Genomic DNA, 18,671 nt, shown 5'->3' with positions numbered 1-18,671 from the left:
ATAGACAGGTTATGTTACACATTAAAAACAGTTCATGTCGGTGTGTGTGGCTCAGATCTGCTCAGTCACATTGTTGAGTTAAGAATAATGAAGGCATTGGGGATGAAGGACTTTTTAAACACGTTTTTAGTTGCCAGAGGGACTCTGTAGCGCCTCCCGGAGCTCATGAGCTCAAACTGGCTGCAGAGAGGATGGGAGCCATCTGCCAGGATACTCCTCGCTTTCTTCCTCGTCCTTTCTGTAAAAAGTTGAGTCACAGACTTTTGGGGTTTACCAACTATTTTGCTCTGCCATTGACACAATCGTAGACAGTTTATTCTTATACCTGCAGTGTAGGTGACCGTACCAGGCAGGAAGGTGAAAACACTCAACAATAGTTTTGTACACTAATTCTAAAATCTGCTGGCAGACACCGAGGCCACTAAGTTTCCTTAGAAGATAAAGTCGCTGTGAGCATCTCTTGAAAATAAACTCTATATTTTCCGAGAAGCTCACCTGGGAGTCCAGAACTGTACCGAGGTATTTAAAGTTTTCCACAATTTCAACATGTTGGCCATCAAGTGAAACTGGCTCTGTGTTCAGATGTTGTTTATGCCGGATAGGCAGCTTCACCTAGTGGGTCTCAACTAAGGCCATTTACGTTTGTTTGTGCTGATCGAGGCAGCGGTGAACCAGCAACCCCCGTGTTCTGCGAGGTTAAATTACTGTTTTTTTTCAATGGAGTCTGGTTGCTTTGGCGAGAGCATAGATAACGGCTTCAGTTCCCTGTCGGAAATATAGACTGTATAGCTGTCTGACGGCGAGGTAAACCGGTGAAAGTATCCTAAATATAGCGTCCACTTAAACTGATTTTGCTGCCGTCCCCGTCCACAGCAGTACTGTGCTTTGCTTCCGTGTGGTAACTCCTGTCTGTTTCTCCAAAATTGGGAGCATGCTGACCAGGGTTGGAAATGTACTTTTTGTCCACCTGCTACTGTGGCTGGTGGATTCCAAAATCTAGCAGCCACTCAATAGAAAGCCTTTTTTTGTTTTGGGCTGGCGAGGGAAGCAGATCTAGCAGCCACTTGCATATTTAACCAGCATTTGGCTGTTGGTTGGTGTTAATGTCCAACCCCGGTGCCGACCGTCATCCACTGTAGGTAATCCACTGACCAGTACCACATACAACCTTCAGAACCACTTCAGAACTCCTGAACTATCCCTTTAAAGTTCTGACTTCTTCAGATACATTTCACATGTAACGTAGCTGATTTCAGTGTCAACCACGTGGGTGACAATATCAAGCATTGTTTAGATTCGGGTTGTGGCTCATCGTGAGGTGCCCACTGTTTTGCACTGCAGGGAATGCCCACCGAGGTTGGTGTGGGCGTCTCGGTGGCATGTTATGAATTTATTTGCCGCATGGCTCAGATAACTGCAGAGAGCCAACCGCCCACGCTCAGCGTCTGTCTGAGGGCAAGGGGAGACCTCTGAGTCTGTTTTTGTCTCAGACTGTTTTTGTGTCATTACAACAATGTTCCTCTCTCTATTCACAAGTAAAGATATCTGTTGAATCGCTCCTCATTCAAGATCTCTTCTTCTCATTCAGTCTTTACCTTTTTGCTCTTCTTCCTCCTCTTCTCTTCTCTTCTCGTCTGCTGTTGTTATTTTTTTCTTCTACTTAATATCCACCCACCACCTCTGTTCTTCTGCTCCTTCCCTTGCTAGTGCCCCCCGCAGGCAGCCCAGGCTCAGTGCAGTGCCCTGTGGTGGTACTGTGCTCCACTTTGCCTACATCGCTCTCAGGCAAAGTTACAGTGCAAAGCCTGCAGGAGTAATTGAGCTCCAATTACATGTTAATAATAATTCTATTGTTCAGGGTCAGGGGTGAAAACCTAATGCTGCTAGGGGGGGGGGTCGGCGATGGGATGGCAGGTGTGTGTGTGTGCGGGACATTTCGTTGCTTTGCTTCTCCTGATGCCTGAGAATCATTTTGTGATTCAGTTTATTTCAGATTAAGAAAAAAAGCAGCATTTTCCCAGAATGCCATGCACATATTTGCTCAGTTTCACAATATTACTCTAAATACTGTGATACTGATGGGTGTGGTTTGAGCTGCTGGGCCAAATATTTCAAATGTGACCTACATTTCAGGTTTTTGATTTTATTGTTTGGGTGTTACTGTAATAGTATTACCTTCAGTAATTACAGTTATTAATCCAAGTAACACTGCATTACTGTTTTATCACAGTGCCAGGTAGGCTTTGTGAACGCACGGCAGGTCAGTATGCATCTTCGCATCATCTTGAGTTGAACTTTGGTGAACTTTCAGTGGAATATCGCCTCGGCAGGCGATGGCCACTCGCTTGCATTCGCGCATGTGTGACCGTGCCCTTAGGGAAAGGAAGAGAAGCATTCTTTCAACCGCTGGAAGTCATTATTGTAAGTTTGCCTCAGTCAAAGATGCAAAGAACATTGCTGTCCTTTGTAAACGTTGTGCGAGCAGCAAATTGCTTTCAACAGCGAGAAATATAACATCTTAATTTGTTGAAGCATCTGATACGGCAGCACCGCCGCAGCACTCCTTCAGCTCAGACTCCAGCGGGGTCTCCGGCAGCGACCAGCCCACCGATGACGGACCCAGATCCGGCTGCAACCTTCGACCTGCAGTTGGAGCTCCGGTGAGAGGTGGAGAGCTCTGCGCCGGGCAGCAGCGGGTCCTCCCCCGGCCAGGAGCAGAGCTTCGCTTCACTGCTCCGCCGGTCCTGGTCCTCCACGCTGTTGGAGGACCAGGCTGTATTGCTGGGCACGGGAGAACCAGAACCTGGACTGAACGGGTCAGACTGTCAGACCCTGCTGCTGCATTCAAATGAGAGGTTTTCTAAAGGGACTCTGGTGCTCTGAAACACTACCGCTTTTGTCCACAGGGACCACCAATATCAACACAAAATGAACGTTACTTGTCGTAGCTTTAAGTAATATAGTAATAGGAGTAACGCAACTAATTACTTTTGAGACCAAGTAGTAAGTAAAGTACTGTTAATACTTTTTAAATGAGTAATAACAACTTATTAAACTTCCTAGGTAACTTGCCCAACAATAACGTATCTTGGCTTTACACTTGCAAAGTTTTATTGCACTTACAGCAACGGGCGAAGCGTCAACTCGTCTCCACCGCGGCCTCACTGACTGCGCTGTGTGTGTGGGCCTATGAAAGGAGGCTGGGTCATGGGTGGACATGGCTCTTGGGGTATGATACATGCACAGTGTAACTGAAGCTTCGGCCGTGCGTTATGATTGGTTCAATTTCGGCGAGGGCCAACAAGATTTTACTGCGCATGTGTTGTACCCCAAAGATATGACTTGTACTCAGCCTCCTTCCATAGGCCTTGAACAGCAGCAGGAAGAGGCTGCAGCTTTAGCCCCACAGCTCTAATGTACGTAGCACCTGTCATACCCTGATATCGCAATTCCCTCTTTCGTCTCGACGATGCATATCGTCACGTTTTTATATTGCGATATTTCGTGGCACGATATTTCGCCACACCCCTACTGCTAATTAATTACTTCAGCCTTGTAATAATTTATTCAGGCCTCATGCAAAGCCCGTTTTCTTTTCCTTGAGACTCTCCCACTGACGTCATGCGTGTCACATTCGCTAAAGGAAACCAGGGAATGAAGAAGATATTGATAAAGACGAAGCTTCAAGACTTCTGGGACAGACGCCAACAAACTTTGATACACTTAAATGATAAAACAAACCAACGGGGAATCAGGAGCACCATGAATAATTTGATGAATTGCCACTAAATTAAACAAGAGTGAAGCCGTGAGGGGCAACGGTGCCTTCATGCCCGTCATCTGGCACAGAACACATCAAAGGTGCACAGATTAGAGACAATGTTGGACTTTTTTTTTGGACGGCTACAGTGTCTGTTTGACTAGCAGGAGAAGAAGATAATCAGGTTCTGTGCACACACTGTACCCAGGCATGCTGAATGGTTTATATGGAGCAAATCAAATCCCCCAAAGGAGTGAAAACATCGTGCTGTCGGAGCTGCAAAGAACAACGAGGGCTGGAGAATTGGAGACACGCTTTGTACATTAACTCTGCTTACTTGAAGACATGCGAACCACAAACCTGCACGGAAGTCAGAGGAGGACGAGTCGGTTAAAAGCCCTGATCAATGTGTTTTTTGATCACATAAAGTCTGCTCGCTTGCTTGTGTGCTTCATCATCATAATTGGCTTGTTGTTAATTAGCATGTTTTACTGCTGTGTTTACTGACCTTTACCAGCATCATAAAACAGTAACTATGGATTTAGTTTTTGCCTGGTGTTAATCAAGGTATAAAAAAAACAACCTGTCGATCAAAAAGCAGGTTCCAGTCTCCTGTTTTGATTTTTTTAGATTAAAAACTGCGTCTTTAAACAAACAACAATAATTGCCCCTCTCTGATCTTGTGTTTTCCTGATGCTGCTGTGTTAATCAGGAATTTTGCAAACATTTAATTTTACCTGTGAATCAGCGACAACATTATCGACACCTGCCGCCCCGGGTTTACTCTGAGCTCCTGTTGCTGAAAATTTAATGACTTTGCTTGTTCAGAAAGAAAAGGATTGTGATGACTGGAGGCGAATGTGGCACACTGCTTCATGGGAGAATGAGTTCACATTAATTTGTATACTTCACATTGATGTCGAAGACTAATTAGCGACAGTTTGAGCGTGTACCTGCTGCTCTCCTGTGACATTTTGAGGGGTTAGTGTCTCAATTCCAAACAAAGGGCCACATAAGACACAATAAAGAGTTGGTTGCTCATATTATCTACAGACGTAGGCAAAGTTGTTGGTAACGTTCCGTTAAAGAGAGAAAAACCCACAATGGTCACTGAAATAACTTGAAACTGACAAAAGTAATAATAAATAAAAATTCACTGAAAATTAACTAATGAAAATCAGACATTGCTTTTGAATTGTGGTTCAGCAGAATCATTTTAAAAAAAACAAACTAATGAAACTGGCCTGGACAAAAATGATGGTACCCTTAACTTAATATTTAGTTGTACAACCTTTCGAGGCAATCACTTCAATCGAGTGATTTCTGTAACTCTCAATGAGACTTCTGCACCTGTCGACAGGTATTTTGGCCCACTCCTCGTGAGCAAACTGCTCCAGCTGTCTCAGGTTTGAAGGATGCCTTCTCCGAATGCATGTTTCAGCTCCTTCCACAGATGTTCAATAGGATTTAGATCAGGGCTCATAGAAGGCCACTTCAGAACAGTCCAATGTTTTGTTCTTAGCCATTCTTGGGTGTTTTTAGCTGTGTGTTTTGGGTCATTATCCTGTTCGAGGACCCATGACCTGCAACTGAAACCAAGCTTTCTGACACTGGTCAGCACATTTCGCTCCAGAATGCCTTGATTGTGTTCAGATTTCATTGTACCCTGCACAGATTCAAGACACCCTGTGCCAGATGCAGCAAAGCAGCCCCATAACATAACCGAGCCTCCTCCATGTTTCACATTAGGTACAGTGTTCTTTTCTTTGGATGCTTCATCTCTTCGTCTGTGAACATAGAGCTGATGTGACTTGCCAAAAAGCTCCAGTTTTGTCTCATCTGTCCAAAGGACATTCTCCCAGAAGCTTTGTGGCTTGTCAATATGCATTTTGGAAAATTCCAGTCTCGCTTTTTTATGTTTTGCATCCTCCTCGGTTGTCTTCCATTAAGTCCACTTTGGCTCAAACAGCGACGGATGGTGCGATCTGACACTGATGTACCTTGACCTTGGAGTTCACCTCTAATCTCTTTGGAAGTTGTTCTGGGCTCTTTGGTTACCATTCGTATTATCCGTTTCTTCGATTTGTCATCAATTTTCCTCTTGCGGCCACGTCCAGGGAGGTAGGCTACAGTCCCATGGACCTTAAACTTCTGAATAATATGTGCAGCTGTAGTCACAGGAACGTCAAGCTGCTTGGAGATGGTCTTATAGCCTTTACCTTTAACATGAAGGTCTATAATTGTCCTTCTAACCTCCTGAGACAACTCTCTCCTTAGCTTTCTGTGGTCCATGTTCAGTGTGGTACACACCATGATACCAAACAGCATAGTGACTTCTTTTGACCCTTTAAATAGGCAGACTGACTGATTACAAGTTTGAAGACACCTGTGATGCTATTTACAGGACACACCTTAGTTTAATATGTCCCTATGGTCACATTATTTTCAATCTTTTCTAGGGGTACCATCATTTTTGTCCAGGCCAGTTTCATTAGTTTGTTTTTTAAAATGATTCTGTTGAACCAAAATTCAAAAACAATATCTGATTTTCATTAGTTAATTTTCAGTAAATTTTTATTTATTATTACTTTTGTCAGTTTCAAGTTATTTCAGTGACCATTGTGGGTTTTTCTTTCTTTAACGGAAGGGTACCAACAATTTTGCCTACGTGTGTAGCTGATATCTTTATCTGCCTCTCTCAGCACTGCCTCTTCCTCCTGTATTTAGAGGCCACTGTCACTGTGAACAAGTGTAATGTCTAAAGCAATGTGATGAAAACAGCAGAGCGTTTCCATGGTGTTGGCATGAAAATTACCACAAACCGTATTACACAAGGTCTCAAGGCTACACTCTGAAATCACACAAATATAGCATCCACACGTCGCTACGTTAATTAACTGATTAATCAGAATGAATAATTAAGAATTAAACATAGTCATACAGTAGAGTCAGGAAAAAAAAGGCAAAGCATATATAGGCAAATAATTTCCGAGAACCACTTCTACACAAGGTCAAGGAAAAAAACTTGTTGTATTGTGTTCATTAGCAGAGAAAGAGTTCCTCCTTAACTCAGTCTCTGAAATAAATTATAACTGATTATGTTGACGGCATCCCCTCGCTGAACGGGAGCTTTGTTGTTATTTATAATTAGAATAATTGTAATATTAACATCAGCAGCAGCAATAGTAGGAATGATAATTACTTTTTCTTTATTTGATTTAGGACTTTTTAAAAATGATTTCTTCGCCTTTATTTGTCAAATGACTGTGTAGAAATGGGAGAGAGAGAGAGAGAGAGAGAGAGAGAGAGAGAGAGAGAGAGAACATACAATAAAAGACTCAAAGCTGGAACCCGCTGGAACCGAGACGTTGCGGTTATATAGCATATGCTGTAACTTAGGGATGCACCGATACCACTTTTTTTCAAACCGAGTACAAGTACTTACATTTGGGTACTCGCCGATACCGAGTATGGATACGAGAACTTCTCTGTGCTAAAAGACCCTCGTTAACAGCCAGCTGGAGGGTGTGAGCGACACAGGGCAGGCTGGGGAGTCCCACATATGAGGTGGTCAGAGAGGTAGGGGTGTGCCCGTTGGTGCAGGGCTTTGTAGGTGAGGGTCAGGGAGCCAGTGGAGGTCTTTCTGGACTGGGGTGATGTGGTGCCATGATTTGGTGTGAGTCATGAGTCGGGCCGCTGCGTTCTGGACCAGTTGGAGTCTATTGATGGAGGTGATGCTTATGCCGTACTGGAGAGAGTTGCAGGAGTCGATGCAGGAGGAGATGAAGGCGTGGATAAGCCTCTCGGCAGCGGAGTGTGTGAGAGGGTCTGATCTTAGCAATATTGTGCAGGAGGTAGCAGGAGATTTTGACAACTTGGCGGAAGTGAGGCTCAAGGGAGAGGGTGGGATCAAATGTCACGCCAAGGTTGCATACCTGGGGGGGAGGGAGGAAACAGTGGTGCCATCAACGGTGAGCGTGGGGTTGTTGAGTTTGCTGAGAGTAGATTTGGAGCCGATGAGGAGGAGTTCAGTTTTGTCGCTGTTGAGTTTGAGAAAATTCTGTTGCATCCAGGTTTTTTTTGCAGAGAGGCAGGAGTTGATGTGGGAGAGGGGTGGGTTGTGGGGGGATTTGATCGAGGGGGAATATATAGATGATAAAAAAGTTGGCTACCAAGGATTTACAGAAAGAGGCGTTGGCTTGAGTTGCTGTACATTCCTGCTTTCCTCACTACGACTCTCCAGCTTACATAACAGCTGCTTGTTATGTGAGAGAGACGTTATCGGCCAACTAACTGATCAGTACTGTCTGTCCCGAGCCTCCGAACCCCCTGTTTCTCTCTGGAATACCAGTCTTGAGACTCTCTTCAGTAAATAAATATGTACTTTGACTCTAGTTTTTAAATGTCGACTTTACTAAAACATGACGGCAACATTTTATTCCTATCAGCTTCTTGTTGAGGTAGTCTACCAGGAAAATAAACCATCCATCAGTGAACATATTACATAACGTCTCAAGTTATTGTTAGGCTTCGGCGACGATGGAAATGAGCTACTGACACAACGTGAACACAATCTATCTGTCTATTGCTACAAAAATACTAACATCAGATATGTCTATAAGAAGCTTAATCCAGTTTTGTACAAAGATGTTTTGCTATTCTTCTAAAGGATTTCATCAGTTAACCAGTGGGCAACCTCCGGGTCTGAAAAGTGAAGCCAATATGATAATAAACTTGCATTCTCTCTAACAGCCAGCAGGGGGCGACTCCTCTGGTTGCAAAAAGAAGTCTGATTGTATAGAAGTCTATGAGAAAATGAGTCTACTTCTCACTTGATTTATTACCTCAGTAAACATTGTAAACATGAGTTTATGGTCTTAATCGCTAGTTTCAAGTCTTCTTCAATACAGCATGATGTTCATTTAGTAAATTATGGTCCCATTTAGAATCAGATAGACCATAAAGCAGGGGATGCTTTAGGGCGGGGCTACCTTGTGATTGACAGGTCGCTACCACGGCGTTGTCCGGTCTGGGAGTTGTCCGTGTTTTTGCCTGACAGCTTTAACCCTTTCACAGCGTGTTTTCAGTTCATTAAAGTTAATAATAACATTTTTGGTTGCCTAAAAATGTCTTATTCTGCGTTCGGTTGTACTTAGCTCCACCCTCTCGTGTCACTTCTGGTTCCAAAAAACCAAGATGGGCGACGGCCAAAATGCCGAACTCGAGGCTTGGAACGGCAGTCCACAAACCAATGGGTGACTACGTGCACTTCTTATACTACTGTATAGTTTATGGTTAGAACCAACAACTCCAAATTAAACACTAAAATACGTTGTTTTTCCTTTTGATTCGGGTTAAAACTTCTTCTTCGTTAAGGTTAGGGGACATTTTGACGTGATTGTTACAGGAATAACCGCCTGCTAAAGGTTAGGAATCGATCATGGTCATGGTAACAAAAAAATAAAAAAACAACGTTGGCTGTTGGTTTGAAAATGGGAAACAAACAGCGGCCTTTCATGTGAAAGTCAGAAGTTTTGTTTCCTCTTCTGCAAACTCTAACGCTCCATAATAACATCCTATTATCATGACTACAGCTGTTAGAGGGCTTTGTCAACTGAACGTAAACATTGGGGTGGTTTTATATTGTTTTTGTGCACTTGCCATGGGGAACTATTGTGTGGAGAAGTACCATTTTAAATATTTATTCCGGCATTGCAACCATCGGATCCAACCGAGGACAGGGAGTCCCTGTTCTCTGCACACCTCAATCAGTGTGATCTTTTTATTTCCAGATCTGGTACATTAACACCGCGAGGGAAGCTCTGAATTGGCACAATAACTCTCCAACATAAATGGTGATAAACACGCATATCTATATCTATATATCCCCATCAACACACACACACAGACTCATACACGATAATAAAAAGGAATAATGATCCAGATGGAAAACATGGACACTTACACACAAGACACTCACAAACATGCAACACAATAAACCTGAGCAACACTTTCCCGTCTCCACACTCATATCGAACATACAGCAGTGTGGTTTTAAGAGAGGAGCGGGATCGTCTGATGACCGTTTCAGCCGTGGTCTCTGGTGCTTCTTATTGATCATCTTTTGTTACCTCACCTCTTACACTTCCTCTGCTCCACAAATGCACACATGCTTCTACAATGTTTCTGCCGAACAATTCAAATGGACAAGATTCACTCATGTCTTGTGTAGAGAGTCTGAAACAGGCACACAATGAATGATCGACCTCAGCAACAAATGAACCACTTAAACCAGACACTCTCATAATAGCATGTCTCTGCTCACTGTACATACTGTAGGGATCTCTACATACCCTACAGAAGTAATTAAGATTCTGTATCTGTAAATTGTTTTGTAAGTACGATGTGGAAGAGCTCATGATTCACAGGGGGACTTTTTGAATATGTGTTGTTAATTATAGCAGTGAGTCACTTTGATACGGAGGAGGACGAGCTTGTTCTTATTAAGAAGGTTTCATTTCTGTTCTTAAAGCTATGCTAGTCGAGATTACTTTTAATGGCAGCGTCATAATCCGACCCCGCAAAGAAGAAAACAGGATTTTTCACCCTAATTGGTTTTACTTAATAATTCTGAAACTTGAAAGTTAAAGGGACTCTATGTAAGAATCAGAAATTGCTTGTTAACAGCGACACCTGTGGCCGTAGAGTCAACTAAAGTCAGCGTCCTGTTGCTCGCGCTTGTGCTCGCTCTCCATAGACATGAATGAGCATCGATCAAAACAGTGAGGCGACACACGTCAGCTAAAACCACAATATCACTCTATATTTCAGCAGCTTGGCAGTAATGTTAGCTGACCAGACGAAGGTCTCTCCATGAATCACTGCTGATCATAGTGTTGGCTTTTCCTGCCTCAGCCTCCCGACTGCGGCCGCAGGGAACAGGGGAGACACCGGAGTTTTGGTCGGAGACGATAACGTTTCTCGCTGCGGAGCCCCGTCACTTCACAAGACACGGGAAACCTCTGTTGGTCTGGAGGAGCTGCAGCAGTTATTTCTGCACAAACGTCCACTGTACATTCACTAGATATTCTCAGAGCTAAACTAACTCTTCTGCAGTGTGGAGTGAGCAGCATGCACATGAGAGGTGGAGCGAAAGAGCGAGAACAGCACGGTGTGTGAGTGAAGGCAGGCAGACGAGCTTCACTAGATATAACTTTTAAAGCGGTTTTGGTGCTTCCGTGTAGTTTGTTTTGGAGTCTGAGTCTGAACAGCGAACGCGCATGGGACACCGACCCACAATGATTTATACGTGTAAGAAGTTACGAACAGTCCCTTTAAGAGTGAATCAAAAGAAAGCTGGATTCATCCGTGTTAGATAAATATAAAGTTTAGTGTAAACTTATTTTCAGATGGCAAGTTTTGGGGTATTGACATTTGTATGTGATTTTTTTTTTATTTCTTATTCTTACTTTTAATCTTATTTTGTGTTTAGGGCTGCCACTAACGATTTCATTGTTGATTATTTTCTCGTTGAACCGTTTACTTGTTTGCTCTATAAAATGACAGAAAATGGTGAAAAATGCGTTTCCCAAAGCCCCAAGATGACGTCCTCAAATGTCTTGTTTTGTCCACAACTCAAATATATTCAGTTTACTGTCATAGAGGAATAAAGACACCAGAAATTATTCACATTTAAGAAGCTGCAATCAGAGAATTTTGACTTTTTTTTTCTTAAAAAAAATTACCCAACCGATTAATCGATTATCATAATAGCTGGCGATTAATTTAATAGTTGAATAACCTAATCGATTAATCGTTACAGCTTTGCTTGTGTTGCCATTTGGAGCTACAAGCATGTTAAACTCCCATGTATAGCTGTAATGAATTTGGGTACAGGAGTGTACTCCCTGTGGGGCTTCAGCTGCTGTAATTCTTCAATCGTCTACAGTAGTTCCAGTTGTGGGAAACGGCCCCAGTGGCTGGTCTGCTCTTGTCACTCGGTAAATGTGTTTCCCACAAATCTCAGTAAGGTGGCTGTTGGAAGAGATGCTTTAGGCGAAAACCCCTCCAACACAAGAGAAGTCCCTGAATGCATCACACGCGACACACTCTACCCCTACAGTACAGAGAGAGAGTGAAACCCAGGGAAGGTTGGCAAACATGAACATGCTGCTCACAGCTATCACGCCACATTATTTATTGATATGGAAGTTAAAGTCTTTCAGTTACCAACTGCTGCCATGTGAGACCACCAGCGCATGCAGCAGCCTCACAATGCGGACTAACTTTCATTCAGTGCACAACATCTTCAGTCCAGGTTGAGGGACGGCAACCGCCCCGAGTGACTCTGATCGGGTTTCTGGGGTCTTATTTTGACTTTCCAGCAAGCAAACGTTTGGTCTGCTGTACTGTGAGCAACTGTGATTAGAGCCTGTGATTTGCGTGCACACTACACACTGCAGAAGAGTTAGTTTAGCTCTGAGAATATCTAGTGAATGTACAGTGGATGTTTGTGCAGAAATAAATGCTGCAGCTCCTCCAGACCAACAGAGGTTTCCCGTGTCTTGTGAAGTGACGGGGCTCTGCAGAGAGAAACGTTATCGTCTCCGACCAAAACTCTGGTGTCTCCCCTCTCCCCTGTCTCCGCTGTTAACAAGACATTTGTGATTCATACATAGAGTCCCTTTAACATTTATTTTACAACCTTAAAATGTATGCCTAACATTACTACAAAACTGATGAGTCGAACAACACTGATATGATAAACTAACTATTTATGATAAAAGTGGTGTAGTATCATTTTAATATCCGTGGACTTCATAAGAAGAACCCTTCAGAGTTCCTGTGCACTTCCTCACAGTGTGTGCAACCACTATGCAACGCAACACAGCAGAAAGCCTGCTCCTACTTATTCCTCTTTCAACATATTGCGGAACTCTCCATCATGAAACCTAATCTTAACAAACTAGCTGAGTGACAACATGACACAATAAATGTATCACATCTTAATCTACTTTGATTCAAGCCTCTCACAGTGCGACATCCCCTCGAGATAATATATACAGATAACACACCTTTGAATATATACCCCCCTTTCAACTAAATGCAGTGCTGCTGTGTCAACGCGGCCCATCACACACCCTCACCACTTTTTTTACCAGCTCTTGCAACATCTCTGCAATTGAGAGACAAAGAGAGGGGGGGAAGAAAGGAGATAGGCATGGGGCTGTGCTCAAAGCTTCTCTGGGCCCCGAGGCAACGCACTAGCTGGCTCCTCTTTCCCTAAAACAGCAGAAACGCTGCTCCTATCTCCTATGCATTAATTAATCATCGAACCGAGTACTAAGCCTCTCTCTGTAATCTCTCTGACTGATTGGGGAGTTAGATTTCTGTTTGACCGTGTTATTTACTTTTGGATGGTAACTGTCAAGAAATGTGGGGATACGGCAGTAATTAGCATGCAACGGAGTTCCCCAAACTCTGAGAACGTCGAGTTACACTGAATACAAAACTCAAGGTTTGATAAACACACCTTTATATTTATATGATTCTTATCCGCAGCCTCCGACAGCGCTGGGCTGATAGCAGTTCAGTGTCGCTTCTCAAGGACTCGCGGATGTTGATTGTCACATGAATCTGTGTATTCACATCGGTAACAAAGGTTGGTCTCTCTAATGTCGGGCTGCATGTTTTATCAGCTCTGATTCCTTTGCTCGAAGCTTAACCAGGAAATGAGAAAAGTTTTCAATCTTTCTTATGACAATACGGTTATTTTCTGTGTTTAGACGATCTCATCTTGTGTGTTCCTTGGTGAGATTAGCTGTCTTTCAAATCTTGAAACTGTGTCCGTGATGCCAACATTGTCCCATTTGTCCCAAACTCCGTTGACATATTGACATTCATAAAAACCCTAACCGTAATCTGAAAGTGGCAGTAGGCAGTATATATGTTTGGCATCATTGAAAAAAATTGACAAAAATTCCATAATAACCTTTCAGCATATTGTAATTCAAGTATTCTGAGAGATAACTAGACTTCTGCTCCTCCTCATGGCTCTGTTTTCAGGCTTTAGAAAATCTATCTAATCTCTCTAATCTATCTATCTAATTTCAGATTGGCGGCGGCGTCACAAACTTTCTCATTTTACAGCTAAACCGTGCACTACAAGATGATTCTGAAAACATTTGAGGAGAGAAATAGGCATTAACGTAACATATTATTGATTCATATCTGATCAGCGCTGCCTAGTTTGACCGTTTGGTCGGAGTTTGCGAGTGATTGACAGCCGGCTCTCTTATACGGCAGCTGGACAGCAGACCTCAGATCAGCTCTTACTGCTCGTTTTCCTCCGGTCTGTGAAATCTTGCACATGCCGTTAGGAGCACCGGAGGACACAGAGACACATGATTTTTTTCAGGTTACCTGTTTCATGTAAGTTTTATAAAAATAACTTTTCTTAATCATATTTGCTCCAATTTCGCCTACTTCAGCTTTAAAGGATAAGTCTGGAGATATTTCTCTTATTACCAGTAGGGCTGTGTAAGAGAATATCTGGCGATACATATCATGATACCGGGGTAACGATTCAACATGTTGCGATATGTTGTGATAATAATGTAAGCACGGTGATATATTGCGATTTTTAAAATCTAATTTTAGGAAAACTCTCGTAGTATAAAGGACACACCAGAAATAGCTACACCATTTTAGAATAGGCAGAAATAACACATTTATACTGCATGCAAAAAACTGCATCTGTCTGTAAAGGGGAGACTTGTTGGTAACCATAAAACCCATTTTCATTCACATATCTGGAGATGAAGGGACCCCTTTAAAAAAAACACTTTTTCTCGTTTATGCTCACTTTCACCGCCAACACCAATGTTGTTTTAATACACATCAGGCCGCTACTGCACTACTACTTACCCAGCACCAAACAGCAGAAAGACAGCGATTATCTGGTGAACATAGCGGAGCATTTAGCAGATAAAGAGCCGGATGTTTCCCTCAGGAAATAGTGGAGACCAACACAGAGCTAAAAAGAGAGGCCAGGTGGCCAAAAACACTACTTCAGATGACAGTTAATGTTGCTAAATGGTCATTGGATTTGTAAATAGGCAACCGTTTGCCAACAAATTCACAATATCAACTTAAGCCGGTGATAATATGTCAGTATTGTGTTTATAGCTTGTTGCTCTGGCCTAAAGTGGCCAAAAAAAATCAATTAATGCTGGTTTAATGTCTAACTATAATTACTCTTTAAAAAAGGAGCACACACACCCTACCTTCTTCATACACACACTCAGAATCCCTGGCATCTCCCAATCGAACGCAGCAGATCTCGGCCCATAAATAGCACTTAAATTGATATCATGATGTTCCATTGGAGATAAAATAGCTTCAGTCAGCCCTCCTATACTGGCAAACCTTTACCCTGGCCTCCCTACGGCTTAGCAGGGGGAGAGTTGTCCTTGGCAGCCCCCGCCATGTGACGACGTTTCCATTACAGCGCAGGCAGTTCGCTGTTTGTCTCACCCTCTGTGTGTGTGTAATGGAAGCAGCAGCGATGGGTGAGCGTTACTGTGAGCTGTGTGTGTTTCTGCACAGTATGCCTCATGGTCTGCCGTGTGGTTCCAAGCGCTTTGAAACTTCTCTGCAAAAGTGCCAGGGTCATCCTTTGATGGGTGGCCTTACTGTGGGGGTCGGGTTCACTCTGATTTGAGTCAGAAACCTTTCATACATTCATGTTTTGTGTGCGCATGTTGTATTTATATATGTGTGTTATTCACGCCTGTTATGGACTGAGAGCCAGTTCTGCCGGGTGCCACAGAAAGAAACAGTTGCTTCTCTGATTCAATTACCACAGCGAGCTGAGCTGGAGGGGCAACAAGAGGCTAGGGGACAGCACGGTCGGCTTCACACAGGTTTCCTGACACAAGGGTTGATGAAAGAGGCCTATCAATTCTGAAATGTGCACTTACAAGCTTGATTTCACCTTTCCGTCTTCTTCTCTTTAAAGCTTTTTTCCACACATACCTTCCTGCGAGCGGCATCCCTGACGACTAGATACCTAATCCCTCATGTGCCAAAAACTCAGTTTGCAGGAAATTGCCTTACAGTTTCATTTGCAGATGGTGTCGTGCTAATGGTGCAGGCTGTGAGCGTTTTCTTGGACTCCTTGTGGGGATCCGCATATGTTAACCTAATGTTTTGCAGATTATTTTGTTTGACTACATTTTCTTCTTCAATGTTAAAGTGTTCCTCTGACTTCACTCATGCTTTCACCTGAATATCAGTCCAATTACACTTCTTCAATGTTCCCCCTCATTTACAGTCGTGAGCAGTGACACTTACAGAGTCTGTTTTCTCTTTCTGAGTCTTGCTCTTGCTCCCACTCATCATCTCTGATGTGACAGTGCTGGCAAATTGTGATGTGCACGAATAATGATGTTTGAGTGCTGGTTTCTGGTGCGTAATTGAAACACTGGGTGGCTTTCACACCGCTTTCCCCCTCACCCCTCTGGTGCCAGCTGTGCCACTGATACAGGAGCAGCGGTTCCCTCAGACATCTCTCTCTCATTCTCTCTCTCTCTCTCTCTCTCACGATGCTGGCAGGTGGCAGGAAGATATATTATCTGTTACTTGTTCCTGGTTTACTCCCAACAAACCTGCAGCAACACGACACTCTCACCGTCTCGTATGTGCTGCAACATACTCTATGCTTGTTTTGCTGTGATTAAACTAGGGATGCACAGATACCACTTTTTTTCAGAACGAGTACAAGTACAAGTACAAGTACTTACATTTGGGTACTCTCCGATACGAGTACCGATACGAGTACTTCTCTGTGCCAAAAGTCCATACGAGGCAGTGCGCCGTTACCGGCTCTAGGTCAGCTTGGAAAGGCTCGGGGCTAAGGTGCTTCCCGGGGCCGTGGCCAAAGTGTCACCGGGGCGGACTGTCCTTAGTGCGCCCCAACTGCGTCGTGACCCCAGGGCAGGGCTCGACCCACGTAAAAGGCGCTACCCGACCTGTCTTGAAACACGGACAAAGGAGTCTAACGCACGCACGAGTCAGAGGGTGCAAGCAAAACCCCGTGGCGCAATGAAAGTGAGGGCCGGCGCGCGCCGGCTGAGGTGGGATCCCGGCCCTGCGGGGTAGGGCGCACCACCAGCCCGTCTCGCCCGCACCGTCGGGCAGGTGGAGCGTGAGCGCGTGCGATAGGACCCGAAAGATGGTGACGAGAGGTTAATGTCACGCTGCCGTAAAGTGGTATCTGTGCCGTTGTATCGGAGCCGTTTTGCGAGTACGAGTACATCGGTCCAGACTATCGGTCCAGACTATAGGTCCAGATACCCGATACTGGTATCGGTGCATCCCTAGATTAAACACTGTTGCAGATAGATTTACTGTGTAGTGTCCTGCAATTTGGATCTCGGAGATGCATGGTTCAGCTCGGATGTCACCCAATTCTGCATGTACTTGTTTATACTTTACCACTTCAATTTAGGCAGAGCAGCTCAGGCGCGGCTCGGCTGCGTGTCAACTTCTTCTCTTCTAGATATTCGAAGTCTTGCCTATTTTTTTCCACGTGCTGTATCCAGTTTATCGGCAAAAGTAGACAGTGAACATTATATTTTGACAGTATATTGACATCATACAAAGCAACATTACAACAGTTTCAATGTCTATACCTGTAGAGTATGTCACAGACAAACTAAAATACAGCATTCAGATACAGAATTGTCACAAAGTGACACGATCAGCAAGGTGTGACAGATTTCAAGTTTATTTTTTCCCTTCATAACTCGTTCAGGATGACGTCGTGGCCTTCGGGAACAGCAAAGCGCTGACCTTCTCATAGCACGGTCCACAAGGCTCCTCTGAATGTGTATCCTGACAGTTTAACGTCTGCTACTTGATATAGCCGTCTGAATTAAGGACAGTGCTGACTTAAGAGGCAATTAAGGTCCTGTGCAAAATCACAGTAGAATAAGACATAAATTGCATTAAGATGTTTTTATTAGATTTAAAAAGAAATGCCTATTTTATTCCCCTCTCCACTGTTTAAATGTTGCTGACAACCCATACATTAAATATTTAAATCTTATATATTTTACATCTTCTTGATGAAGTTTAAAGTTTTCGGATGTCAACGAAGTTAATATAATGTGTTGACAATCTGGATAGTGGGAGGTTGTGACCGAATATAATCTGCTGTATTTGGCTGGTGTTTTGGAGAGCGTTACTGTTTGCTGAACTTAACTGTATGTGTGTGTGCGTGTGTGTGTGTGTGTGTGTGTGTGTGTGTGTGTGTTGGCAGGGTGCGGCTAGAGGCCTTCTCCGACAACAGCGGGAAGCTGCAGCTCTCTCTGCAGGAGATCATAGAATGGCTGACAGCCAAGGACGAGGAGCTGTCGGAGCAGCTGCCCATAGGAGGCGACGTCGGGGCCGTCCAGCACCAGAGGGAGTTCCACCAGGTAATGTGGACGACGACGATACCTTTTAATGGAAATATCACACGTCCAGTGCAAATACTGATGGAATGGAGTCTTTATTCTGCCCAAGGGGAAATCAGTTTCCACAGTATATGTATGTCCATGTACACCCAGACAAAATCACTCATGTACTCGGATAAATTGAGTCTATAGGTGCATACAGACATGAAAAGCAGACAGTATGTGTGTGCGAGGCAGAGAGGGGACAAGACTCCTGCTAGTACAGAGTGCCCTTTAAAGTCCTATATCTGCATCCATGTGGGAGCAGTGTGAAAGATATATTGCGGGTGTGCCGAGGGGTCGTGTGCTCTGATCTGTGCGATGTGAAGGTTCTGTCATTGAGATGTGAGAGGCTGCTGGGGGGGGGGCTGGGAGGCCAACGGTTTTTGGAAGCCGTGTTTGTAGTGGTGGGT

The 18,671-nt window shown here is 43.9% G+C and overlaps 1 protein-coding gene across 2 annotated transcripts in view; it reads left to right on the top strand.

Annotated features, from left to right (window-relative positions):
- The window catches only part of drp2 (dystrophin related protein 2), a 105,100-nt gene that overhangs the window by 12,201 nt on the left and 74,228 nt on the right, over positions 1-18,671 (top strand). For both annotated transcript variants that reach the window (XM_037779980.1, XM_037779981.1), the window contains one exon: positions 18,084-18,240. In XM_037779980.1, coding sequence (XP_037635908.1) covers positions 18,084-18,240 — 157 coding nt within the window. The remainder of the gene's footprint in view (positions 1-18,083; positions 18,241-18,671) is intronic.

The sequence above is a fragment of the Sebastes umbrosus genome, chromosome 9 (genome assembly GCF_015220745.1).
Source record: "Sebastes umbrosus isolate fSebUmb1 chromosome 9, fSebUmb1.pri, whole genome shotgun sequence".
Taxonomy (NCBI): domain Eukaryota; kingdom Metazoa; phylum Chordata; class Actinopteri; order Perciformes; family Sebastidae; genus Sebastes; species Sebastes umbrosus.
This window is presented reverse-complemented; position numbering and strand designations above follow the sequence as displayed.